Below are 25,704 nucleotides of genomic sequence, written 5' to 3' on the forward strand. Positions count from 1 at the left end.
GACTTAAGCTCATCGTTAGCGTTAATCGAGTTCGTGCGGTAAACATCGTTTTAGCAGTATTCGATCGAGTTTTTGTCTCTGATCCGAGCTTCAAATCAAGTTGTGCCCAAAAACAAAGTTGTAGATCATCTTGTCCTCTACAACTTCTATTTTGGTCAAATTTCGGATTTCAATGTGAAAATTTGAGTTTTGGGCGGTCAAACTTTGATCAATTTCAATTCAAACGAATTAAACCCGGTTACTGTGCTCTCCAGTGAACCGTACGCGCGCCCATGCCGTGACCCGCGTCGTCGCCGGCGACGCCACGCGTCGGCCGTCGACGATCCTCGCTCTCCGCGCGGGCGCGTTCTATCCCTTCTCGAGGCCACGTTGCCCTTATCCAGTCCCGGTTCCGTCTCCGTTTTCCCCACCCCATCGTCTTCTTCCTTGGGCTCACGCCGAGCAAGCCGAGCAGAGCTCGCTGCCGGAGCTGCCCCGGCCAGACCTCACTGCCCCGCCTCGTTTCCTTGCGCCCAGTGCCGCGCGAGCTCGCCCCGAACCTCCTCCATCCATCCACGAGCGCGGCCGTGCCGTATCCCGACCGAATCGAGCCCGCGACCGCCGGCCACCATTGACAACCCCGTCGAGCTCCGCCCCCTCTCGTCGAGTTCCACTTTCCGGCCTCCCTTCGCTCAAATCGAGTCGCCGGTGAGCTTCTCCACGCGCCCCTCTCCCTTCCCAACCCTATCCCCGCTCGATTCCGCGGCCGCCGGCGCTGGACCACCGCCGCGCCACCGTGGTCGCCATGGCGCCGCCGCTGCGCCCGCTGCGGGCTGCCTCCGCGCGGGTCCCAGTCGCGCGGCCGTGCGCCCCCGCTCCGCCGGACCCTCCTGGCCGCGACGCGCCCCGCCCCTTCGCCGGTCAGCGCCGCCACCGGCGAGAACGCCGCCGCCGCAGCAAGCCGCCGCCGCCCCACGCGCTTCCCGCCCCGCCGCGCATGCGCCCTGGCCGCCACCCCTCTCTCGCGCCCTGCTCGGCCGCGGGCCCCGCGCTGGCTCCGCGCGCGAGCCGCTGCGCTGCCCCGCTGGCCGGCCCATGGCCGCCGCGCGCGCAGCCGCGCCGCCGGCGTGAGCGGCCGGGCAAAACAGAGGAGCCGCCCGTCCCCTCTCTCTGTTCCACCGCCAAGTGGGGCCCACGGCTCCAGATTTGTTTTTCTTTTTGTTGTTTTCTGCTGAAAAGTTTGATAATTTCTACAAAAATGCAGAAAAATCCTAAAAATACAAACTAAAGTTTGTTAGGTTTCTAAAATCAAGGTCTTCAGATGAAAAATATTTGTGCAGGTGAAATGTCACCTTTGCCCCTGCTTAAATTGTGTTTTGTGTTTAAACTAGTTTATTTAATATCGGTTGTTTTGTTTGTCTAAAAATCAGGAAATTTATGCAGTGGCCTAATATTTGTATGTGTAATCCTCTATAAAAATTTCAGGTGTGGGTGCTGTGCACTTTTGTGTAAGTTTAATTGTGTTTAGTTTAACTGGCTAGGGTTAAAGTAAATGCTTTCCATCGTCGATAAATGTTGGAGATTTTATGTGGCATGCTTTACCAAAATCATTGTTATTCTGATAATCCTTGTGGCTTGATCATACCTGCAGGTTGGTCTTGCTTTTAATTTGATCCTAGCTAGGCTCTTTTCTTTTATAGTTGTTGTATTTAATTCTTTCATGCACGCATGTGTTTTGCAACAAAACAAATCCCTAGTTAAGTTAATCCATGTTGTTCTAGGGTGGTATTTAAATCTTTCGAAGTGAGTTTAGTAACTTTTGCTTGATAGGAAACACTTCAGGCTAAAAGACATTTGAACCAGGAACCCGTCTCAGCGCTGAACCATCTCTTTTGAACCATAGTTAGGGCTGTGTTTTATCCATGCTTTCTTGTATGTTTACTGCATTGCTTTGCATCATTTCATGAGTTTCATGCATGGCATCTTTTTATACGTGTAGACGTCACGAACGAAGCGGTTGACGAGCCGGTTGCTGAGCCGGTCCAGGAGCCACAAGCAGGAGCACATCAGGAGGACGCAGTCGAACACGCTCCCGAAGAAATCGCTAACCCCGCTGACCTGCAAGGCAAGCCCCGGAGCATATCCCTTATTTTAATTACTCCATGTTATATTAAAGTAATGTGCATTTACGTTGAGGAATTGATTGGAACCATAGATGCATAATCTTGAATAACCAGTGTCCTTACTAGTGCAGTTATCATTAGCACCGCTATGCTTAAGTAAACCGGTAGAAGACGGGTGATTTCCTGTCACCCGCGAGATATAGGGTTGTTACTTCAGGCAGTGTTATGAGAAATAATGCAATGAGAAGGGAAATTGGAGACCGGGCGGAGGTAAAGTTGGATATGATTATTGAGTAAGGAAAGTTGAGTCTCCGCCTGCGTCGATTGAGGACCGTTCCGTTGTTGGCCCTTTGACTGAGGATTGAACAGTACTAACCGCATGCCGGAAGTAGGAGGTAGTCGAAACCGGTAAGCTCAGTACCATATGCGCACTGGTAGGCGGACTTGATACTGTCTTCACCAGTGGAGCTAGTACAGAAACTCATGGCTGACCCTTCGTTGGTATCGGTGGGGCTAGCAGTCCCGGGTCGCAGGGCAGTTCGCCTATTCGGTGTGCATATGTGAAGGGTTGGTGTGTATAGCCCGACGGGGCATATACATGCCGTGTTGGTTAGGTCCACCTTGCAAGGTTAAATCGGATCGATTCGCCGTGACTCGCGGATATGAGAGCCTTGGTCAATGCGTCACATCGTAGTAAGGATTGAAAGGTCAGAAAGAGAAAAGTTGGACTTTTGTTGATATTCTTGAAAAGATAATATGATTAACTATGTGTGCTCTAGAGAATTAGGCAAACCTAGTTTCTAGCTATCAACACAATTGGAGCTAAAATATCGAAAGTAAGGATCCAGTTTTAGTAGCTTTTCAGCAAAATAACCCAGAGCCAAAGAGCTGTGCATGTCTAGGTAATGGGCTAAGTATACCCATAGACGGGTAAGCCTTGCTGAGTATTAGAATACTCAGGGTTTGGTTGTAACCCTTCTGAGCAGGTTGTATTCCGGAGAACTTCGAGGAAATTAGAGCGTCCTGGAGTGGTCAGCCTCTTCCTCCAGGTTGGACGGTCGAGTGGGTTCCGTCTTCTCCGTGAAGTGAAGGCAGGTGAGCCTCACATCAGTGGGCAAGATGTGAAGTTCGTCTTTTGGTCATCGACGTTATTTATCGTATTGTATTTTGAAGCTTGTTTCAAACCTGTTTGTATTTCCGCTGCGTTTGAACTCTGTATTCGAATTATAACCTTGGCTTGTAAAACTTTATTGTAAATTAATTTGGAGACTGTTGTTTAACTCTGGTTACAAGTTAAGTTTGAAAACTTTTGTTGCTTGTAATCACCTGTGCTCGTCTTTTGACGAGAGTTCCTGTGCAATCGATCCTGGTTAAAGCAGGCAGTCTGAGTGTACTGGTGAAGTGCAGTAGTGGTGGTTTAAGTTAAATGGTTAATTAGTGCACTTGATCGGTATTATTTGGACTGTTCTGTGACAGCTAGCTCCAGCTGGAGTTTTGGAGTGGAGCTGCTCCAGACAGAGTTGGAACCATGCCAAATAGGCGCTATGTTACTTTTTTTCACTCTCGTTCCACACAGAACCCATGGGCCCATCGTCGTCATGCTCACGTGCTCTTCATTTTTTTTGCGGTAGCTGAACCCCAACCCCAAGCATGAGCTAGCCATATGGAACATGAGAGCTTCACGTGTTGATACCGTGAAGGTCGTATTTCGATTTTCTTTTCTTTTGTTATTTATTGCCGTTCTCCTTTATTTTTCCTTTTTTATTACTATGTTCGTTCATGTTTATTACTAAGGCTGTGTTTAGTTCGCGAAAAAGTTTGTGCTTTGGTACTGTAACATATTTCGTTGTTACTTGACAAATAATATTCAATTATAAACTAAGTAAGCTTAAAAGATTCATTTTGTGCTAATCAATTAGACTATGTAATTAGTTATTTTTTCAACTGCATTTAATGCTCCATGCATGTGTCCAAAAATTCGATATGATGGGTACTGTTGAAAATTTTTTGGGAACTAAACATGGCCTAAAGAACTTAGAAAACAGCTGAATTAGTGCAGGTTTAATGTATTGAGGTCCAGGAGATTTAAAAACACATCGATATGGGCGTGTGGCATTTTGCATGATTAGAACCAGATATAACTAGCACAAGCAGGTCAAAACTCCCGCTAAAGAAGAGCTTCACAGATGGCTCACCTGTCGGTGGATCCGTATGTATCAGCCGCGGTGGGGTGCGCGAGCCCGTCGTTCGCTTCGCTTCGCGTCGATTTTTCACGAGAGCCGGAGGGAGGGTCCCTCAGTGACATCATGGGCCCACAAGAAGAAGACTGTTTCATGCTGGCCCTACGTGTCGGCGACGGGTGCAAACTCGCCGCGGTGGCGCGTGAGGCGTCCGTCCCTGTGTTCTTGTCTGCGTCCGTCCAATTCGTACATGTGCGCCCGCGTCATGTTGGGGGGCCTTTGGGGGACGGGCGGAACGGAACCGCGGAAGATAGACCGGAGGCGTGCAACGGTGCAATGCAAAGTTACAGAATCGCCCCTTCACGGGAGTTCACCGTCAAACGAGATTTATCGGGACAATGGACAAATCAGTTCCTACTGCTATCCCGATCTGTCGTAATGTTTTTGCATGTCTTGGCCTAATACGAATCCTACAAATTCCTATCTGCAGTCTACTAGACGTGGTAACTGATGGATCGTGGTTCTAATATTTCCTTCACAATTCAACTTAAAATTTAAATATTTTTAACTTCAAAATATATAAAATACTAGGGTGTAAATTGGTGATCCTTAGGTACACCTTCAACTCTCTTTAGTTTAAATAAATGAGGCCTCACTTTGAAAAAATAGTACTAATATTTGAACTAAAAAGAATTGGAGGTGTACCCACCAATCTACAGAACTCTTCCATTTTTAGAGCGATCCTTAAAATTTTTAGGCTAAACTTTTAGATCCTTTACCACCGTATCTACTGCTAGTTGTAACTTGGTCTTCCAATTTTTGCATTGGCAGGCGCACCCAATGCATGTGTTCCTACTTGCATGAGTTTCCATGATTCTTTTATCAACTAAGATAATCTTACAATTTAAAGCATAAGACATTTTGGTTTTTTCTAAATTAAACTTTTATGTCTTTGGTCAAGCCAGAAAGACTACTAACATGTATAATATCAAATGCATGGTGAATTTAGTAAAATTAGGTTTATGTTATAAATGTTAGTGTATTTTCTCAATAAACTTAATAAAAGCTATTGAAGTTTGACTTAGGATAAAAAATATTATGCTAGCTATATTGTCAAACTTTTTGCTGCCTCCATTCTCGATATGGTGGTTGTTTACCTTTTCCGATCATCGATATATTTTGATAGTTTATAGTAATATAGTACTTAGGTATAGATTTGTACTGGTATGATATAATTTCTAAAATGAAAATGTAATAAATATATTTGTTATGCCATAAATCTTGATATGTCTAAACATGCCAAACCTTTTTCAAGTTAGGTGTCATAAATTTTGTGGTGACAAAAAAGAAAGGGCAAGCAAAAGACCGAAAGAAAAGCATGGGACAACCTTTGACATCATAATTGACCAAGGTGCTTATTAAATGATGCAAGAGAAGAAAAAATAGGCATGGCACAGAAAAAAAGGAGTCAAAAATCAATGATGGTGATGAAATTGATAGGTGAAGTACAGCAACATGAAGATGATAATGTAATATATATAGTGTGACAAATTGAGTAGCGCTATAAAAGGGTGCAACTTAGGATTTGCTGCCTTGGTCCTGCGACCCTCTATTCTAAAATAAAATCTAACTAAATCCTAATGTGGCATTTTATTGAGGTAAAATGACAGTCATTTCTTTCTTTCAAATGTAGGGTTACCTTTTGGAAATCAATACACCTGCAAAATAATTTTATACGTACAAATCAATTTGAGGGGAAGTGTAATAAAAAATGCTACACTCCATACAAAATATTAACTCCCAACAGCTAGAAACTCAAGTATGCTTAATAAGGTGACAGTATTCAAATCACAACTAGCATGAACTTTTGGTATTTGCATGCATAGTATATATATATAAAAAAGACCGAACTTCTGAGAAAATAGAAAGGACGACCACATTGTCATATATGGAAGCACACATACCAAATAAAAATATGCCTCTTGATCAAATGGGTAACATTGTCCTTCAACTCCATAACTTCTTGTTCCGGGTTCAAAGCATGACACTTTCCTAAACCAAAACCTGGGCTCACTCTCCCCTAGATTAGAAATGAAATGGGAGGTGTGAGATATGATGTAGATTTAAGATTTATCCTACTCTTTTACCATGTTGTTACAAGGTTTTGGTTGTCCGTCTTTTTTATCATGTCTTTTAACTTCTCAATACTATGGGGAGATTATTTCATTAGTCCTATGGTGCATTTGAGCCAAGGTTTTACGAGATTTAGTGATTAAATCAATCCTTCAATTCCACAATGCTCTTGTATTGGTGGTACTTTGTTTTTCATCTAACCTTCAGCACCATTTGCAATCGATCACTCTTGCATAGTTGGTATTGATGTTCACCCATCATTTAGATTATGCACATTACCAACACATGCTATCAAATTTTGTGCAATCAGCTACTAGTGTGAAAAACATCATTATTATTGGGAAAGTTTTTGTAACCGCAATATTGGCGATAGTATTAAAAGTTGGAACAAGTCCATTTTACCCCCCTGAATTTGTCAAGGAGTCCGGATTACCCCCCCTGAACTACAATACCGGGAATACACCCCCCTCAACTCTCAAAACCGGACAAATCACCCCCTGACTGTGTGGAGGTGGTTTCCCACGGTGGGCCCCACTTGTCAGTCCCACATCTCTCTCTTTCCCTCTTTCTCGCTCTCCCCGAGCTCACCGCCACCGCCGAGCTCTCTCTCTCTCTCTGCGGATCGAGCGCGCACCTCCTTGCCCTCCCCGTCGGTCGTGGACCTCGCACGCGGGCGGCGCAGCGCACCTCCCTTTCGCTCCCGTGCCGGCGCCCCTCCTCCCTCCCCTGCGGCGGCGGCGGGCGGGCGGGCCATGGCCGGGGCTCGAGCTCGGTTGTTGGCGGAGGGCCGCGCAGTGTGACTCTCCGGCCTCCCTCCCTTCACCGCGCGGTGCAGCGGCGGCGACCGGATCCGCCCCTCTCTCTCCCCCTGAGCTCACTGCCGCCGCCGAGCTCTCTCTCTCTCCAGCGCGTAGGCGGCGGCCGACCCAAGCCTGGCCGGCGGGAGCCCGGCGCGGCGGCCACAACACACAGGTGGCCAGGCCATTGGCTGCGCCTGCTGTCCCCGCATAGGCGGCCGGCGGGCGGAGCTCCAGCGGCGGGGCGAGGCGGCCGGTGGCTCGAGAAGGCATGGACCGGCCCACGGCGGCCGGCGGCGCGGGCGTGCGAGCGGCTCAAGATGCAGGGGGTGGTGAGCTCGGGGGAGAGAGAGAAAGAGAGAAAGAGAGAGATGAGAAGCTGACAGGTGGGGCCCACTGTGAGAAACCTCCTCCACACAGTCAGCAGGTGATTTGTCCGGTTTTGAGAGTTGAGGGGGGTTGTATTCCTGGTATTGTAGTTCAGGGGGGTAATCCGGACTCGTTGACAAATTCAAGTGGGTAAAATGGACTTGTTCCTTAAAAGTTCGAAGTTATATTTGGTTATTTTGTAACCGAACCGGTCCGCAATTAATGAACTAAAACCTCCTCCAACTAGGCCATAATTAATGAACTAAATATAACTTCGAACTATCACAAAAACCTAATTTTCAACCTTCAATTAAGAAACAGGATAATAGAGGCCATCCAACTGTTGAAACCGGACAAATTTAGCACTAAGAAACTGGATAATAGAGGTGGTTTTCCATTTTGTGAGAATTAAAATATTCAATTTTAAACTAAAAAATTATAACTAATTCATTTTAAGTAAAAAAAAATTACAAAATGAGTATCAAAACTTTTCTAAAAATGTAACCTATCTATAAGCACAATACTTGTTAGTTATTCAAATCTAAATTTTTTATGTTTATAATATTTGGTTGCTTATAGTTATACTTATTATTTTTGAATAACTAAGATTTAAATGGAGAAATAATAGATATGTTACATTTTTAGAAAAAAATTGGTACAAATTTCATATTTTTCTGATTTAAAATGAATTAGTTTGTATTTTCTAGATCTAATTAGATTTTTTTATTTTTTTAAATAAAAATCACCTTCAAACCCACCCCAAGGGCCACATTTATCCAGTTTTAACAGTTGGATGAGATATGTTGTCCGGTTTTGTAGTTGAAGGTTGAAAATCAAACTTTTGCTATAGTTCAAGGGTGTAAATTAGACCTCTCCCCTAAAAATACCACATTTTTCTTACACATGCAATCAAATTTTAGGAAATTGACAGCTAGTGTTTTCCTTCGGCATTGTGGTTTGGGCATCAGAGATAAAAGCACCATTATTTGTAAAAAGTAATAATTACTATAATGCTGTACAAGTATACATCGCAGCATGATTAAAAAAATATTCCAAGTTACATTTGGTTATCTGGATAACCAAACTTGTCCTTCATTAAAGAACTTGAACAAACTGGTCCGTAATTAAAGAACTAAAATAAAAACCTCCCAGAACGTGAGTAATCAAATTCTGGACCGTCCACTAATAATGCCGGTGCTAGAGAAAACCACCAATCTTTGGAAAGTTTTTATCATACTACAATATCATGCAAATATATATATCCCCCGGTATATATAGAATTAGTGGTTTGAAGTTACGTTTGGGAGAAGTAAGCAATGCCGTAGCACTCCACCAATAACCAGGCCGCGGAATTGAATAGTGTACCTTAAATAGCCGTGGCACTAGAACCCGGACGCGGATACATCCCCATCCATTTCCACAAGCCACTGATTGATTGGAGATACCTCATACGACGACCGACCTGCAAGCAAGCAAGAAACAGAGAGAGAAGCAGGGCAGGCAGCAGATTCTCCCATTCCATTCTGGCCGTGTTTAGTTCCAATGCAAAAAAAATTTGCAATGAAATCTTGCTAATTTGAAATACTAAATGAAGTTTATTTATAATTTTTTTTTGCACAGATAGGTTGTAAATCGCGAGACGAATCTAATGATGCTAATTAATCCATGATTAATCCATAATTAGCGGATGGTTACTGTAGCATTCTGTTACAAATTATGAATTAAGTAGGCTTATTAGATTCGTTTCGCGATTTACAGTTCATCCATGCAAAAAGTTTTATAAATAGGCTTCATTTAGTACTCCATACATATATTAAAATATTTGATGTGATGTTTTTTTGTTAGGCTAGCTCCAACGGTGCCCCCCATCCCTCCCCCCACCCCATATCCGGGGAGCTATAGGGGGAAATCCGATCCAACGGTTCCCCCTATAGCTCCCCCTATATACGGGGGGAGTTTCAACTCCCCCCACATATAGGGTGAGTTTCAACTCCCCACATATCTCTAATCACACCGTTTCTTCACGATATTAATCTCGTTTGAGCCCCGTAACATGATGATAATGTGTATTATGACAGTACAAATACTGTATGATTTTTTTAAAATTCAAAAACGTTAAATAAATAGTTAGTTAATGAGTGATAGTATATAGGGGGAATAGATATGGGGGGAATGATTGGAGAGAAGGAGTTATGGGGGGAGGAATCTTTTGGAGGGAGGTAGTAAAATATAGTAAATAGTACGTTTGAGGGGAGTTAGATGGGGGGAATGGTTGGAGATAGCCTTACGGAGTTTAAAGATCTGTTTAAAGATCTCTCCCGTCCAATTAATCCGCCGCTCTGAGCTGATAGCACCCCACGTCACACCACCCAATCCCCTTTTCTCTCATCTAAGCACCCGACGCCATCCAAAAACTATTTCTAATTAATTAATCAATAATTCTCCATTAATTAATTAATTTATCTCAAGGAGAGATGATGATATTTGTAACAGTACCAGGGAAAAAGGCCACGTACAGCCAAGGAGCCCAAGCGGAGCCCTACCCTGTCACTCACCTACAGCCCTTTCCTCTGCTGCAGTTCATTATCTTTCTCCATTTTCCTTTAAAAAACTAGAAATTATATTTTTTGAGGAAACAATTTTTTATTTGGGGAACTCTCGACGTGTCAATGTGAAAAGAGAGAAAAAAAGGAGAGCGGCAGCGGGGGAAGAAAAAACAAAACAAACTGGAAATGAATTCCAACCTGGTGCGACCGCACCGAGATGCGGACACCCGGTCGCCAACGCGCGCACGGGCGCCTCGCCCCAGCCTCCCGCCGCGCGTGACAGACAGCTGGCTCCCACCGGTGCCTGGGCCCACTCGCCATAGGGACGGCCCGTCGTGGGTGGAATTCGCCTGGGGCGCGTAGCGCGGGGACTGGAGCCGCGGCCTGGAGGGCTATAAATAGAACCCCACCCCCTGGCCTCCTCCCCTCACACCCACCCCCCCTCCTCCCCTTCCCCCCTCTCTATCACCAAGTCGTTCGTCACGCAGAGGACCCCCCGGCCGCTCGTTAGAGGCGAGGCGAGCAATCGAAAGCCGGAAGGAAGCCACACCTCCTCTCTTCCAAAACCAAACCGAAAAGGGCAAAAAAAAATATATTGCAAGAGAAAAAAAAAGGAACCCAACACAAGCAGCAGCCCAGCGGCGCATCACAGGGGGAAGGCAACGAAGCAGGCAGGGGAGGGCAAACGGGGAAACCAACCCTAGTCAACAGCCGCCGCCCTCGCCCGGCTGGATCTGGCTGCCGTCGAAGCTGACGCCCGACGATCGCCTGGTACGGAGATCCTACTCCTCCCATCGGGACCATACCCTAGGAGCCGCCGTGTCACGGAACGGGCGGATTGGAACGGAACGGAACGGAACCCTAGCCGCGGAGGGTGGGTGGCGCCGTGTCGGTTGGTTAGAGCACGGGACTGATTTCTAATTTCATTTCTCTGGAACGGGACCCGTTGGGGATGTCGAATTCGCGCTTTAATGGAACGAGGAAACTTTTTTTTTACTTCCTCGGGGCGATTCTGCCGAATCTGGAAGCGGAATGTCGAATCTAGCAACTGTTTGGGCGCGACCTGCTTTATGGGGAGAATTTGGGGGAGATTTATTGATTTAAGGCGGGTATATAAATACGGCGTCCTGGTAGATCGAAGAACCAGAGGGTTAGTGGACCGTAGTGTTATGTAGCAGGGAGTAGAAGTTAAGGTCCCCCTTTCTGGAGTGAAATGTGCTGTTCGGATGGTCCACGTGCTGTTGCTCTGCTGTTTTCAGTGAACTTTGCTTCTGTGATTAATTTGTTGTTAGGTTCTTCTATTGAACATAGGGTTACCAGCTCAACGTTATTTCTATTACCATTACCTTTCAATTAATTCAGAGTGTGTAGATTGTCATAGCTTGAGGAGTCATCTTGTCATTTCTACTTGCAGGGATAAATTGTGTTCTGTCTTAATTAGATTCCAAGTCTGAGTAGTTCTGGATCATTGACTTATTTGTTTTGAGTTTGTGAACAGCGGTTTGTCCTTTGGATTTGAATCTCTCTTTTGAAATGCTCTAGTCACTATTATGCTAATTGTCATATGCTAGTTTGTGAACAGGTCGTGTGATATGGCAAGTAGAAAGTCCAAAGGTTCATTGATGTTCTTCTCCTTGGGTGTCCTGTTTTTGTTAGTTACCTCCCATTCGCGACATAGCTGAAATTGTGCAGGACTTGGACTCATTCTCGGTGCATTTGTCAATGTGTATAGTGGACATCCTGTGTTTTAGGTTCAGGTCATTATTTTCGTTTATAGATGCAGGGTGCTACATGTTCTGATTTAGTTCTGATTAAGTCTGAATGGCACTGAGTTATCGACACATTCCGATTGAGTCAGCAGGTGAGTATTATCTGTTATTTTAGATAGAGGTGTACGAGAACACTATTTAGCTATTTATATGGTTAAGTTTTGCATAAAGGGTTTGTTTGTCATTTCAGATGCTGGAGTTCAGTTTGTTGTTAGCTTTTAATTTGGGCTGGAGTTGCTATTGTCAGTCAATTTTAAGAGATGTTGTTGTTTATTGGTAGCATAGATTTGGGTCACATGTAATGCAGTATCATTTGGACCGTCCTTATCAGTTGTGGATCTAAGCAAAGAGTTGATGTTTTTGCTATTTTGTTGATACCCATTCTTTTCGTAATTTTCCCATGGTTTCTGTTTGTTTGGAAAATTATTTTATTTTAGATGAACTTAAAAACCAGCTCGATCCCAACCTGTAATTTATTTGTGTGCTGTTAATATTGGATAGCTTATTAACTGCACAATAGTTATAGGTTAAATTTAGCTCATCTGGCATCTCCTTTTATATGGAAAGTGTGTTCCTTTCCTAAAACTAAACATGTGTGCTTCTCACATTTGTAATTTCTATAGTGTGGCTTTGTGGGTTTCCTTTAGAAAAATGACACTGTGTATAGACTATGCGTAACCATGTTAAAATTTACATATATGCAATATGCACAATCTCTTTTTATGCCGTGCATGTCTATGTACTTATTTACTGTAAAAGGGTCTGCCTGGATGCTGAGATCCTGTGTCACTAGAATCCAAATTCTTGAGATGGGTAGGAAGTGGACAACAAGAGAAGGAAACGCTCTGGTTCAGAACATGAAAAGAATCCAGCGGAGAATGACATTCAGATTGCACCACCTGATTGAAATTGTTCTTCCCTGCAGTATCAAGCAATGATGACTCTGCTGTATCTGTTCACTTCCTAGTTCATCTCTTGTTGGCTGGCCACCTCATTAGCGGACCGAAGCATCCAAGCAACCTTTGAAAATCCTATTCTTTTGTATTACTGATATATTGTGCTTGTTTGTGTTGCAGATATTTGCCCCAGCAGAAGGGCAAAAGTAACTTCCTTCCATTGGGTCCTGTTATTCAAGAAAAATATTACTGGGTCAGCTAGCTGAAAGGTTCAAGCTATATGCATTTACACATGACATGGGTTCTCGTGGAAGGATGTTATTTGACCTTAATGAACTTCCAGCAGAAGCTGATGATGAAGCTGCTGGTGTCGTGCCGCAAGAACCTGCTGCTGTCACACAAGAAGCTGCTGTTTCCGTGTCACAAGAAGCTGCTATTGTTGTGTCACAACCTCAGAAATCCCTTCCTGTTCCGACAACATATGCCCCATCTCTGTTTCAGCCAGGGGAAGGATCACAGTCACAGGGGATACTAAATAATAATGCCTTTAAGCACGCATCCATTGGTTCTGGTTTTCAACCATTTGTGAGGAGCAAAGACTCAAATAACACAAAGGAATCGATAAAGGCAGAAGATAATATGAATTCCAGTATGGCATGTTCATCCATGGTAGCTAATCACATCACTGACAATGCTGCTCCAAAGACGGAGCCTGGCAATCAGGTGTCACACATAGTTGAAAGAGAAGAAGGAGAATGGTCTGATGCAGATGTTATTTCTGAAAATGCAGGGAGTAGTGTTAGCAACAAAGATGAGTCAGTCGGAACTGCAAGTACTCATGTGAAGAAAGAATGTCAAGACAGTGAGCCCCATCTCATTAAATCTGGTGATGTGACTAAAGATGATACTGCTGCTGAATGTAGTGATGCTGAAATGACTGATGCGTCTAAAGATCAGGTTCTTCGTGGTACCACAGGATTGGATAGCATGCCAAATTTGGAATGTAAAGGAAATCAACCTGGAGATGATTTAGATGCTTGCAGCAGGTCAAAGGATGTTAAAGGAGTGGAAGCCAATTATGCATTGAAGTTTGCGATTAACCCTGCAAAGAGACCCAAGTTAAATGAACACAAGGAGGCAATGCTTGGTAAAAAACGAGCTAGGCAAACTGTCTTCATCAATGTAGAAGATGCGAAACAAGCCGGTACAATGAAGACCTCGACACCAAGGAGGCAGTCATCCTTTCCAGCACCAATTGTCACACGTACTGTGAAGGAGGCTTCTCGTGCTGCTGGTGAAAAAGCTGCAGAAAAGCAAAACCAGCAAGCAATCAGGGAGAGGCAATCTGAAATGATGGGTTCAGAACGAAGCAATTCTGCAGATCCTAGTGACCAGCATGCTGAATCTAATGGTGATGCTGAGATTGGTCCTCAGGGTCGGTCAAAGAAAATGAATGCAGAAGAACCTTACTCAGATGGATATCAACAGCCTGTACAAAGACAAGCTTCATTGAAGCAATCCATGGACTTGAAGCAACCAAAGGGTCGACCATTCTCTTCCCAACGGACTGCTGCAGGACAAAATACTGCTGATCAGAAGCCAGCCAGCAAAAGGTCAATTATTTCCAAAAAGCAAACTTTTGCAAACAATATGCAATATCAGGACTCATCTGTTGAGCGACTTATAAGGGAGGTGACAAACGACAAGTTCTGGCACAATCCAGGTTGCTTCTTTATTATCATGTTTCTTTTAGTTGTTTATGATGTTTGTTGCTTTACATGGGAAATCTAGAGCTATGCTTTTGGTTGCATTTTATTACATGCTTGCATGATTTGGGGAATTTGTTTAGGTCCTGCCATACAATTACTGCCCCTCTGTTTTAGTGTCTCCAATTAACCCCTGTTCCGCTAGGCGTCGATTAGCCGGCGATTAGGCGCGACTACGCGCTGGGCGAAGCCCGTCGCCTCACCTATGGGGGTAGTCGCCCATCTAGGCGGGCGGAGGTGGTGACTGGCGCAGAGAAGCAGGGACAGGGGCGGCGGAGGTGGCGACCGGCGCGGAGGAGGCGGGGACGGGGGCGACGGAGGTGGCGACCGGCGCGGAGGAGGCGGGGAAGGGGGCGGCGGAGGTGGCGACCGGAGCGGAGGCGGCGGGGACGGGGGCGGCGGAGGTGGCGAACGGCGCGGAGGAGGCGGGGGCGGGGGCGGCGGCGGCGCGGAGGAGGCTGGGACGGGGTCCGTGACCGGCGCGGTCGGGATGGAAGGGATAGGGTTGGATGAGGTAGATAAGGTTGCTGTACAAATTGGGCTTGGGCTGTTTTATGGGCTTTTTATGTAATATTTGGCCCATATGTGTCCTGTTTTTTCTTTTCTAATAGACTTTTGTAGGTAAAATATGAATGGATATAGAACGCCTAGCAACGCCTAGGCGCGATTAATCCCGCCTAGGCGCTAGGCTGAGGGTCAGCGCCTAGAATCCGCCTAGCGCCTAGCGGAACCATGCAATTAACACAAGCAGGACAGTGACTTGACACCCATGGAGATTATACCCTTGTTCATGTATTTTAGAATATAAAAATGTGGAAGCTCAATGTACTAAATAAATAGTTCAAATTGTATACTCTTCACCACTAGTATTCTGTATGTACTAAATATTGTTCACATTTGGTCCAAAGTAGAGTCATGTTTTATCATCATGTTCTGATGTGGCTATTGGAATATCCAATGGTATCTTGGTCAATGAATTCCTCACTAGTGATTGCAAATGTTCTGTTCTCTTGTTCTCAATTTTAGGAGTTCCAGAATCACTATTGCGTATGCTTTGCTTGTGTACCTGTGTTGCCTTAATTTGACATTTAACTTGAATTTCTTATCTGAACAGAGGAGGCAGAACTTGAGTGTGTTCCTGGAAGCTTTGAATCGGCTGAGGAGTACATTAGAGTTTTTGAGCCTTTGCTTTTTGAGGAATGCAGAGCTCAGCTTTATAGTTCGTATGAGGAGAGTCTTGAGGCTGTGGGGAGGGATGCACATGTAGCAGTACGAGTAAAAACCGTGGATAGACGAGAAAGAGGTATGCGTTTTTTCTGAACTTTTATAGAACATATTTAAATCTCCAATTAGTGCAGTCAGCTAATCACCTGATTGTTCTTTGGTTGATGCATCCAGGATGGTATGATGTTGTTGTTCTACCGATGCATGATTATAAATGGAATTTCAAAGAGGGTGATGTCGCTATTCTGTCATTCCCACGGCCTGGTTCAGGTAGATCACTGAATTGTTCCTTAACGCATCTTTTTTCTCAGAAGATCTCCAGAATACGTGTATTTATTCCTTTGTTATTTGTAGCTGCTCAATCAGGTCGATCTAGCAGGAGGGCTGTTGGTTCAAATGAAGATGCTGAATCAGAATGTGGACGCCTTGTTGGTACTGTTAGGCGCCATATGCCTATTGATACACGCGATCCAATTGGAGCTATTATCCATTTTTATCTTGGAGATTCTTTCGATTCTAACAGGTACTAAATTTTTTTCGGAATGTGATTGTTCTTGTTTATGTCATATCGTTCAAATTGCATTTTCACAACAAATTTATTATGGCCTCTACATTCCTAAAGGATCTAAACCTGCATTTGCTTTAATTTTGTTTCTCTTTGGAAGGATCTCACAACCAGTTAATTGGTTTTCTGTTATTTCTCATGTTTGTCTAGCTAAGGTTGTTTTGTGAGCTATATTTCTAAATCCAGTGAAGTGTTTTGGTTGCTTATACATTGAATCGAGTCATCGACCATAAGGCATAGTCTGTAAGATTGATTTCACTGTAGCTCGGGTTATGATTGGAGTTGTGTGCTAAACTTAAATAGATTAACTGTTAGACATGCATGTTTTGACCTATCTATAGAATGCACTAGAAGACGCGAATGTTTACTTATTAGATACTGTAGTTTCATTGCCGGTGATACAATATTTAACAATCTCTCCTGTTTAAAAGGTTTGTCCTGGGTATTTTCATGTTCCCTCGAAATAGCAGTAAATTGTAGCCTAAACGCAGAGCCCTCTAGCTTGCATTTCACTGCACTTCCATTCTAGTTTATTTGAGAACAAGAAGTGCACTTCCTATTTAGATATGGGCAGTCAGGGCCATACAGCAGCAGGTGTGAAGTGGGCACCTGCACAGGCCATCCACATTTTCTTGTTTATTTAGTTTTATTAAAATATGGTAAAATGATAATAAGCAAGCTTTTCAACATTTCTAGATTGCTGTTGCTCTTCATGACTTTCGGCGCTTTCTCTCATCATATTCTCTTAGCCACACAAGTAATGCTCGTCATGTATAGAGTTAGAACACTTATACTGAATGTTATGACATGGTTTGCTTCTCTGCTTACTGATTCCTTAGGCGCAAGCATTGAAGATGGAGCCAATCATTAGTCAGCAAAAAAAGAAAAAGAAAGAGAAAGGACATGATATACTTAATAGTTGTCCACTTGTGTTCAGGATAACGAAGTTGCGTATGACACTTTTAATAGGGAAACTAGAATAGGAGTATAATTTGTGATTTAAATGGTCACGATCTGCAGTATATTTGAAATGTTTGTACTGTATGAAATTTTAAATTTTTTCTTTTTCAACCGACAATCCATTGTTAACTAAAATAGGATATTATAGGGCCTCACTTAACCCTAGAAACCTATTTGATGACTCAAGTTAAACTATTAGGAACCAATAAAGCCACCCCCCCCACCCCCAACATCTTGCACACGCTTTGTTGTTAACTCTGAGACTGCAACTTCCGATTGCTTTGCTATTGTAGTTTCATTTAGGAACAATATTGATAACTTGTTCTCCATCACTTGCATATTTGTTGACTGGTCTTGTTCTTCTTTTGTGTCGTATGCATTGCAGTGAATCTAATGTCCTGAGGAAACTCCAACCTCGGAGTACTTGGTATCTAACTGGACTAGGTTCTCTTGCAACAACACAAAGGGAATATGTTGCTTTGCATGCGTTCCGCCGTCTGAATGTGCAGGTGATGCAATATTACATGTAATTCTTATCTTTCTTTCATTCTGACTAAATAAATCCGTGGATTTTGACAAAATATTTTCCATCAGATGCAAAATGCAATACTTCAACCGAGTCCAGAGCATTTCCCGAAGTATGAAGAGCAGCCACCTGCCATGCCAGACTGCTTCACTCCAAATTTTGCTGATCACCTTCACCGTAGTTTCAATGGCCCTCAACTGTCGGCGATTCACTGGGCTGCAACGCATACAGCTGCAGGCACAAGCAATGGTATTGTGAAGAAACAAGAACCGTGGCCTTTCACATTGGTACAAGGTCCTCCTGGTACAGGGAAAACTCATACTGTATGGGGGATGCTAAATGTTATTCATCTTGTTCAGTATCAACATTACTACGCTGCTTTGCTCAAGAAACTTGCTCCTGAAAGCTACAAACAAGTTAGTTGTAGTACTAGTACCAGCTCGGAGGCTGTTGCTGCAGGGTCAATTGATGAACTTTTGCAGAGCATGGATCAGAACCTATTTCGCACTCTTCCCAAGCTTTGCCCTAAGCCTCGGATGCTTGTTTGTGCCCCATCAAACGCTGCAACAGATGAGCTGCTTGCTCGTGTTCTTGACCGCGGTTTTATAGATGGAGAGATGAAGGTCTACCGCCCTGATGTTGCACGTGTTGGAGTTGATTCACAGTCTCGTGCTGCCCAAGCTGTTTCAGTTGAAAGGAGGACGGATCAGCTTTTAATGAAGGGCCGTGATGAAGTAATTGGGTGGCTACATCAGCTAAAAGGCCGCGAGCAGCAACTGTCACAGGAGATAGCTTATCTTCAAAGGGAACTAAATATGGTTGCAGCAGCTGGTAGATCCCAGGGTTCAGTAGGGGTAGATCCTGATGTTCTTGCCCAAAGGGATCGCAACCGCGATATTCTACTTCAGAAACTTGCTGCGTCAGTTGAAAGTAGGGATAAAGTACTGGTGGAGATGTCAAGGCTGCTGATATTAGAAAGCAGGTTCCGTGTTGGCAGCAACTTCAATATGGAAGATGCTAGGGCTAGTCTGGAAGCCAGTTTTGCCAATGAAGCTGAGATTGTTTTTACAACAGTGTCAAGCAGCGGGCGTAAGTTATTTTCTCGCCTAACTCATGGCTTTGATATGGTTGTTATTGATGAGGCTGCTCAGGCTAGTGAAGTAGGAGTCCTTCCTCCATTGGCACTTGGTGCAGCTAGATGTGTCCTGGTTGGTGACCCACAGCAACTTCCTGCTACTGTTATTAGCAAAGCAGCAGGAACGTTGCTTTACAGCAGGAGTCTTTTCGAGAGGTTTCAGCAGGCTGGTTGTCCTACCATTTTGCTGTCAGTGCAATACAGGATGCATCCCCAGATCCGTGAATTTCCATCAAGATACTTTTATCAAAGTCGCCTTACAGATAGTGAGAGTGTTGTCAAATTACCTGATGAAGCCTATTACAGAGATGCACTTATGGCACCTTATATCTTTTACGACATGTCACATGGCCGTGAGTCTCATAGGGGTGGGTCATCTTCATACCAGAATATCCATGAAGCACAATTTGCATTGCGTTTATATGAGCATCTTCAGAAGTTCCTGAAAACCAATGGTGGCAAGAAAGTATCTGTTGGTATAATCACACCATATAAGTTGCAGTTGAAATGCCTTCAGCGGGAATTCAAGGAGGTTATGAATACTGAGGAAGGGAAGGATATCTACATAAATACAGTCGATGCTTTTCAAGGCCAGGAGCGTGACATCATTATTATGTCATGTGTACGTGCTTCAAACCATGGTGTGGGTTTTGTTGCTGATATACGCCGTATGAATGTAGCTCTAACGCGAGCTAGGAGAGCTCTGTGGGTATGTCTCCGCCTTTCCTCTTTAAGATGCATTAAGAGAATGTTCTACTGTTTTACAATAATTCTTTTTTAATGCATACCATGTTACTAATAGTCTTTGGTTGCCTTTCAGGTTGTTGGTAATGCCAATGCTCTCATGCAGTCTGAGGACTGGGCGGCTCTGATAGCAGATGCAAAGGCCAGGAAATGTTTCATGGACCTGGATAGCATTCCGAAGGACTTCCTACCCACGAAGGCTCCTTCTAACACCCCAGGCAGGAATTCTTCCAACAACATGCGTAACATGAGGACTGGTGGTCCAAGACCAAGACATTTGGACATGTTTCCAGAACCCAGGGCTGGTGTGAACATCAGGCCTGATGAAGATGACCGTCCCAATTCTGTTCCAAGAAATGGCAGTTACAGGAATTTGGATGATTTTGGGCGACCTGGTGACCGCCCCAGGGATAATATGCAGTTTGGAGTTCCCAGGAGACCAAATTCATCTAATGGTAGGAGAGAAGTGTGAGGAGAATAAATGCATTACCATCTATGGCTCTGGAACAGCATGCAACAATGATTAACAGCTCTGGGACAAAGTCCTGATGCAGCAAGATGCTGATGCCTGTTCAGAAGATCTCTTGCTTGTGCATTAGATTCCTCGGATACCCTGTGGCAGGATTTTCGCAAGCAAGCATTGCTATCAGCAGATGACAAGCGGATCCACCATGAAATGTGGCGTCCAGTCAATGGGTCAAGATGCTGTCATGCTGGATGATAAAAGGCTCATGATGTCAGGTTGAGATAAATGGCTGCTGTAGCTCTCAGTGTTCTGGAGCTATACAGGAACTCCTTTCTTAGAACTAGGCGTCAGCTGGAGTGATCATGTCTTGACATTGCATCCTTGCTTTAGCCGGGTCCATCTTCTTTCCGTAGATAATACATGCATGGGCATTGTCCATTTTGAAACATGCCAGGAGAAAGCACACTGGCTCTAGAGCAGGGTAGGTTTCAAGCATTGTTGCCTGATTGCTACTGCGATCGTTGCATGCTTGATGTCTGGTAGGATCAGTATGCTAACATAGGCAGGGCTTCTGTACCATATGACATAAGCTCCTTCTGTATACAGGGTCAGGATCTAGAGAAAAAAAGTTCATTATTTGATTCAGCTCATGTTGTCACCTGTAGTTCCTTGTTCCAAATATGGGGTTTAAAGTCCTGTGCATATTGTTGAAAAAAATGTTCCCTTGTTTCCTGTTTGTAGTAGTAATTTACCTGATTTTTCATTGTTAGTGTCGTGTTTCTTGTGTATGTTGATCTGCGGTTTAGTTTATGCCATTTGCAGTGATATGAATATGATGTTGCCCTGCTGGTGTTTCTGTCAGTCATGTATTTAGTTGAGCAATCAATGTTTCTGTAAGTCACTAAGTTGTATGCTTCCTTGATATTTGCATGTTGAAGTTGACTGAAATATTGGAAGTTAGCCTAGTTATTCTACTCCCACATATTTTCTGGGAATGGGATGCATATATAAGAGAACTGAAAGGGGGTGATGATGTTTCAGGCTTATATGCACACTTGAAATCTGAAGTGTACCTTTGATCATCTCTGCATTGATGCTGATGGTTCTGGATTGCATGATGCCGGTGATTTTCTGGGTAACTTGCTCCAACAGATGGGGCACATCTGTATCAGATGTTTCTGGATGTTTTTGTAAGTTGACAGACTTGGTTTGAATTTGCCCCGTGTGTACTTGCTGTGGTAAGTAGCATGTTGATGCTGACAGCAGTATTGGCTATTAGAGTATTTTCAATAATATTTTTGTTTTATCTTTTGCAAGTAAAATTTAATGTGGTGATGTTTTTTCAGGCTTACAAGTCTGATGAAGTCCTGAAATTTGAAGGGTGCTCTTCAGCATTTGCTTGTATGCTGGTGGCACGTTGGTTGTGACTTGATGAGATCCCAGGTACTGCATATGCTTGCTTCTTTTGTTTTCTTTTTCCTTCTTTGGAGTTGTCCTGGGCTAATTTTTGATTGGTTCTTGTCATCTTGTGCTGTGCTTGATCTGGATGCGCAGGGCTCGTGATGGGTGGAGTTTTGCGAGCTCTTATGAGTTGTGACACCTGAGTGCCCACATGGTAGATGGTATGGTCAAGTTATTTAATGGAGTGTGGATCGATGAATTCTTTTGGAGATTTGAAATGGAACATGATGGGTGTTACAGCCTAGGCAGCCTATCTGATTTGTTAGAACAGGCTAGTTGTGGATTTGTACGTTGGCAAATATTGTCATCCTACCTTGTTGGGGGGGGGGGGGGGGGGGGGGGGGAGGCTCTTTTGGTGATTGTGCTGGGAAGTGGAGCTTGGAATTGGGCTAGCTGGGGCTGGAGATCTGAACAAATTCCAGAACCAGCGGACCATCAGGTGCTCCTGAACCTAAGGATACTGAAATTTGGCTGTCGAGCTGATATACGGCAGAACAATCTCTGGTTCCAAATGGGGACGAATCAGGAGTGGTGCCAATTAGCGGTCCAGATACTCTGTTCCTGCTTGTTAGTTATCCGTCTTTGCTACTGGCTGGTATCTGAAGATCGATTGGGCGGCAGCGTTTTTGACTCGGCCAGTTTTTCAGTGTCTTTTAATCCTCTGCCGAGTCTGGACTATTCTTCCGCTGCCGTCCGAACAGCTCGACGGCAACGTAACATCTAGGCCCCTTGTCAAATCCAAGCACAAGCAGACACGGCGCAGGATCCAAACCCCAGTTTTTCTCCGGTTTGCCTAACGTGTCCTTGGCCGTGTCTCCCAGCTGACCTTGTTTTTACATAAGCCCCCGCCTTGGGTCCGCCACCAGAACACAACAGAACAGAGTCCCAGACACCGTGTGATCGATATATGCCATCTCGCGGCGGCAACGCGCAGGCGCAGGCGCAGGTGCAGCGGCAGCGGCAGCCGGCTGTGGTGGTGGTAGCGGTTGCGGAGCCGGCGAGGCGGCGGCGCGCCACGATGCCGGTGAAGAGCAGCGCCAGCTTCCGGATGACCGCGCTGCCGATGGTGGTGGCCGCGCAGCTGCTGACGGCCGCCGTGCTAGTGCTCGTGCTCGTCTGGGCGCTGCACTTCCGGGGCGGCGTCTCGTGGGAGCGGACATCCAACCCTTTCCTCGTCTACACGATAGAAAAGAATGAAAGATAATCCATCTGCTGCTACGCTAACCAAGCGCTACACAGTGAGGAGTAACATGTGCGACCTTCTTCAATTTTCTTTCTCAGGCACACCCTCTGTTCATGGTGATTGGCTTCGTCATCTGCACTGGAGAAGGTAAACGAGAGTCTTATTACTCACTCCAAGTGATGGGAGAAACCAAAGGAAGGTTGAGATGTGTGGCTCATGTGTCGCGTGCAGCGGTCATGGCGTACAGGATCGTGCTCGGGCCGAGGCCGGCCAAGAAGATGGTGCACCTGCTGCTGCATCTCGTAGCGATGGCCTTTGCTGCCGTCGGCCTCTACGCTGCCTTCAAGTACCACCATGACACCGGCCTCCCTGATCTCCGCTCCCTGCATTCTTGGATCGGGATTGCCACCATAGCGCTCTATGCTCTCCAGGTGAGTGAGTCGCACGCCGCGAGGATGATGCTCTTCTTTGTTGGCACCAATTTGTAGCCCACGTAGGCCGCAACCAGCAGGTTAAACACATTATAGGCGCTTGTGGTGAACAGAACAAAATTTTGCAAGATGCTTCCCTCCTCACCCTAAAATAGAAGTAAGAACATAGTTTATGTGGTCCTTTTTCGGACCATGTGTCAGGGCTTCCATGCTTAGGGATGACTTTATACCTGGCTTATAAAACATGTGGAGTTTATTTGGATACTTGAGTGTCTAAGCTTCATGAAAGTTCTAAACTTCACGCACTTACACAAGTGCAGAACGAAACATGACATATGAAGCAAGCTCACAACACAAGAAATCAGATCATACCTTTCATGCAGTAATTCTTTGGTGACGTGGTGATCTCACTGTTGATTTTGTAGTGGCTGGTGGCATTCGTGTACTTTTTGTTCCCTGGGGCTGCGATGACAATGAGGGCAGACTACGCACCATGGCACATCTTCTTTGGCATCGTCATCTTCCTCATGGCCATTCTCACCGCTGAGACCGGCTTGGCAAAGTTCGTCTTCCCCTTCAATGACTACCCGAGCGAAGCATTCGTCATCAACTTCACCGGGCTTGCCATCCTCATGTTTGGTGTGGTTGTCATCTTAGCTGTCATCCTTCCATCAAGATACTAGCAAGTGAACCATTGGTCAGTGATTCTCTTCAAACCATTTTGGGATGCAGAGTGTTTGTGCATTGACATGATTGATATTGTTATTGAGTTATAGACATCGTCGCTGGTACAACTGAATGAGTCTGATACTAGTTATGTCAACTATGTGTTCTTACATTTTTGTTCCCTAGGGTATATCCTGTGCAGATTGATTTTCAAACATTATTGCTGTTGCTGCTGGTACAAATTAAAATTTCATGCATGTGACCATTGAACGCATTTCCCTTGTCAGAGCTTAGCGGAGTGAATGGCTGTTGCATCATGCATGATTGCATTTACAGTTTACATCGCACCTGTTCCCTACATAGGCAGGTAGTTTTGCAGACAAGAGGCTGCAATAGCAGCAATTCTAGAAAGAACAAGAAGTCAGGAATTTTGATTGTTTGTGATGCATGGTATGTATTTGAATAATAGTAAATATGCCTATGCGTTCCTAAGGACGAAATTATATAAATATATTGATTAGCATATACATATTATAACATTAAAAAAAGGCTAAAGGGAAGAGGTCGGTGAGGTTTGATTTAGTGTGGAACAGACTTAATCATCATAAACCATCTCATCACATTGTTGCCAACGTTAACTTAAATTATGAAGGGAACATATCACGTGTAAACCAATCTCTCTATGAAAACTATGCAAACTTCAATCTGGGTCACCGGATCAACATCCAAAGGGCATGGGAAGGGGAGTAATTTTACAATTAACCGCCCGCCCTTAGATTAGGTAATCACACTTTTACAAATCCCCCCTCCCACTCCCCCTGCGTCCTCCCCTTGGATGTTGATCCAGTTTCCAGTGGTTCAGATTGAAGTTTGCATAGTTTCTACGGATAGGTTGGTTTGCACCTGATACGTTCCCAATTATGAATTTCATAATCATCACAAAATAAGGTAGAAAAGAACATTAGTTGACACATTTGAACTCTTCAATTTCGTAGATTTTGTCATCAAGCTAAAGGTTGAGAAATTATATTGTACAAACATTTTCCTGCTCTTGAGGATCGACCAAGACTCCCCCCTCTTGTCTCTTTAATTTACTCATCTAGCTTGCATATATTCTTGCACAAAGAGATGAAATCTACCTATTATTACTCCCTCCGCCCTAAATTATTAGTCATTTTAATTTTTCTATACATAAATATATATTTATATAATAAATCCCTACCACTAGGTTGCTGTTATCTTTTATGTATCTATGTAGGATTTGAAGCCTAAAATTGGTATTTAAGCATCATCAATAGTGGTTTTAGTATATTTATATAATAAGCCCTCTTGTTTCTAAGATTTGTAACATGGATTACGCACGATCGGTCACCCATAGTTGAACTTTTACAGATTGATTCTGATGCCGTTGCCGCTTGGAACTGTTTAGCCGGTTCTTTGACTGCCCATGATCTTGCTGACGAGTACAGTGCTATTGAGGTTTGGCCCATTCAGGGCACTTCAGATTTTGTTAGCTTTGAAACGACTGATTCTATGCTGAGGCGCTGTAACACCTCAGTGTTAATTCTGTGCTTAAGTCACTAATTATAGGCTTAAGCTTGTCATTAGGGATTAATTAAGCATGTATAGTGTTCATCAACTTAGCTATGTTCGACCACGTTTTTCTTCATGATCCGAGTCTCAAATCAAGTTCTGCCCAAAAGCAAAGTTGTAGATCTTCTCTTCCTCTACAACTTTTATCTTGGCCAAATTTCAAGTTTCTATATGAAATTTTAAAATTTGGGC

The 25,704-nt window shown here is 44.2% G+C and overlaps 2 protein-coding genes across 4 annotated transcripts; both read left to right on the forward strand.

Moving 5' to 3' along the window:
- Positions 1-10,556: 10,556 nt before the first annotated feature.
- LOC120651431 (probable helicase DDB_G0274399) lies at positions 10,557-20,947 on the forward strand. 2 transcript variants are annotated; one of them, XM_039928904.1, is made up of 9 exons: positions 10,570-10,898; positions 12,973-13,061; positions 13,139-14,515; positions 15,673-15,861; positions 15,957-16,052; positions 16,137-16,305; positions 17,693-17,816; positions 17,902-19,677; positions 19,789-20,874. In XM_039928904.1, exons 3-9 carry the CDS (start codon positions 13,432-13,434, stop codon positions 20,182-20,184), a joined length of 3,834 nt encoding a protein of 1,277 aa, XP_039784838.1. In that variant the 5' UTR covers positions 10,570-10,898; positions 12,973-13,061; positions 13,139-13,431; the 3' UTR covers positions 20,185-20,874. The 2 variants fall into 2 exon arrangements, with proteins under 2 accessions (XP_039784837.1, XP_039784838.1); XM_039928903.1 differs by having other exon boundaries at positions 10,557-10,898; positions 12,973-14,515; positions 19,789-20,947.
- Positions 20,948-21,268: 321 nt separating this feature from the next.
- On the forward strand, positions 21,269-24,193 carry LOC120651432 (ascorbate-specific transmembrane electron transporter 2-like). 2 transcript variants are annotated; one of them, XM_039928906.1, is made up of 6 exons: positions 21,269-21,416; positions 21,525-21,621; positions 21,733-22,822; positions 22,921-22,969; positions 23,054-23,253; positions 23,679-24,193. In XM_039928906.1, exons 3-6 carry the CDS (start codon positions 22,547-22,549, stop codon positions 23,934-23,936), a joined length of 783 nt encoding a protein of 260 aa, XP_039784840.1. In that variant the 5' UTR covers positions 21,269-21,416; positions 21,525-21,621; positions 21,733-22,546; the 3' UTR covers positions 23,937-24,193. The 2 variants fall into 2 exon arrangements, with proteins under 2 accessions (XP_039784840.1, XP_039784839.1); XM_039928905.1 differs by having other exon boundaries at positions 22,921-23,253.
- Positions 24,194-25,704: the final 1,511 nt, after the last annotated feature.

The sequence above is a fragment of the Panicum virgatum genome, chromosome 9K, assembly GCF_016808335.1.
Source record: "Panicum virgatum strain AP13 chromosome 9K, P.virgatum_v5, whole genome shotgun sequence".
In the NCBI taxonomy this organism is placed as follows: Eukaryota; Viridiplantae; Streptophyta; class Magnoliopsida; order Poales; family Poaceae; genus Panicum; species Panicum virgatum.

What these genes read in the sequence shown, in the direction of transcription:
- LOC120651432 (XM_039928905.1), top strand. Translation starts at nt 22,547, where the DNA reads ATGCCATCTCGCGGCGGCAACGCGCAGGCGCAGGCGCAGGTGCAGCGG. An exon ending in ACCCTTTCCTCGTCTACACG is followed by an intron (nt 22,823 to 22,920) that starts ATAGAAAAGAAT and finishes TTTCTTTCTCAG; the next exon opens with GCACACCCTCTGTTCATGGT. An exon ending in TAGCGCTCTATGCTCTCCAG is followed by an intron (nt 23,254 to 23,678) that starts GTGAGTGAGTCG and finishes TTGATTTTGTAG; the next exon opens with TGGCTGGTGGCATTCGTGTA.
- LOC120651431 (XM_039928903.1), top strand. Translation starts at nt 13,090, where the DNA reads ATGGGTTCTCGTGGAAGGATGTTATTTGACCTTAATGAACTTCCAGCA. An exon ending in ATTCCCACGGCCTGGTTCAG is followed by an intron (nt 16,053 to 16,136) that starts GTAGATCACTGA and finishes TGTTATTTGTAG; the next exon opens with CTGCTCAATCAGGTCGATCT. An exon ending in TCCGCCGTCTGAATGTGCAG is followed by an intron (nt 17,817 to 17,901) that starts GTGATGCAATAT and finishes ATTTTCCATCAG; the next exon opens with ATGCAAAATGCAATACTTCA.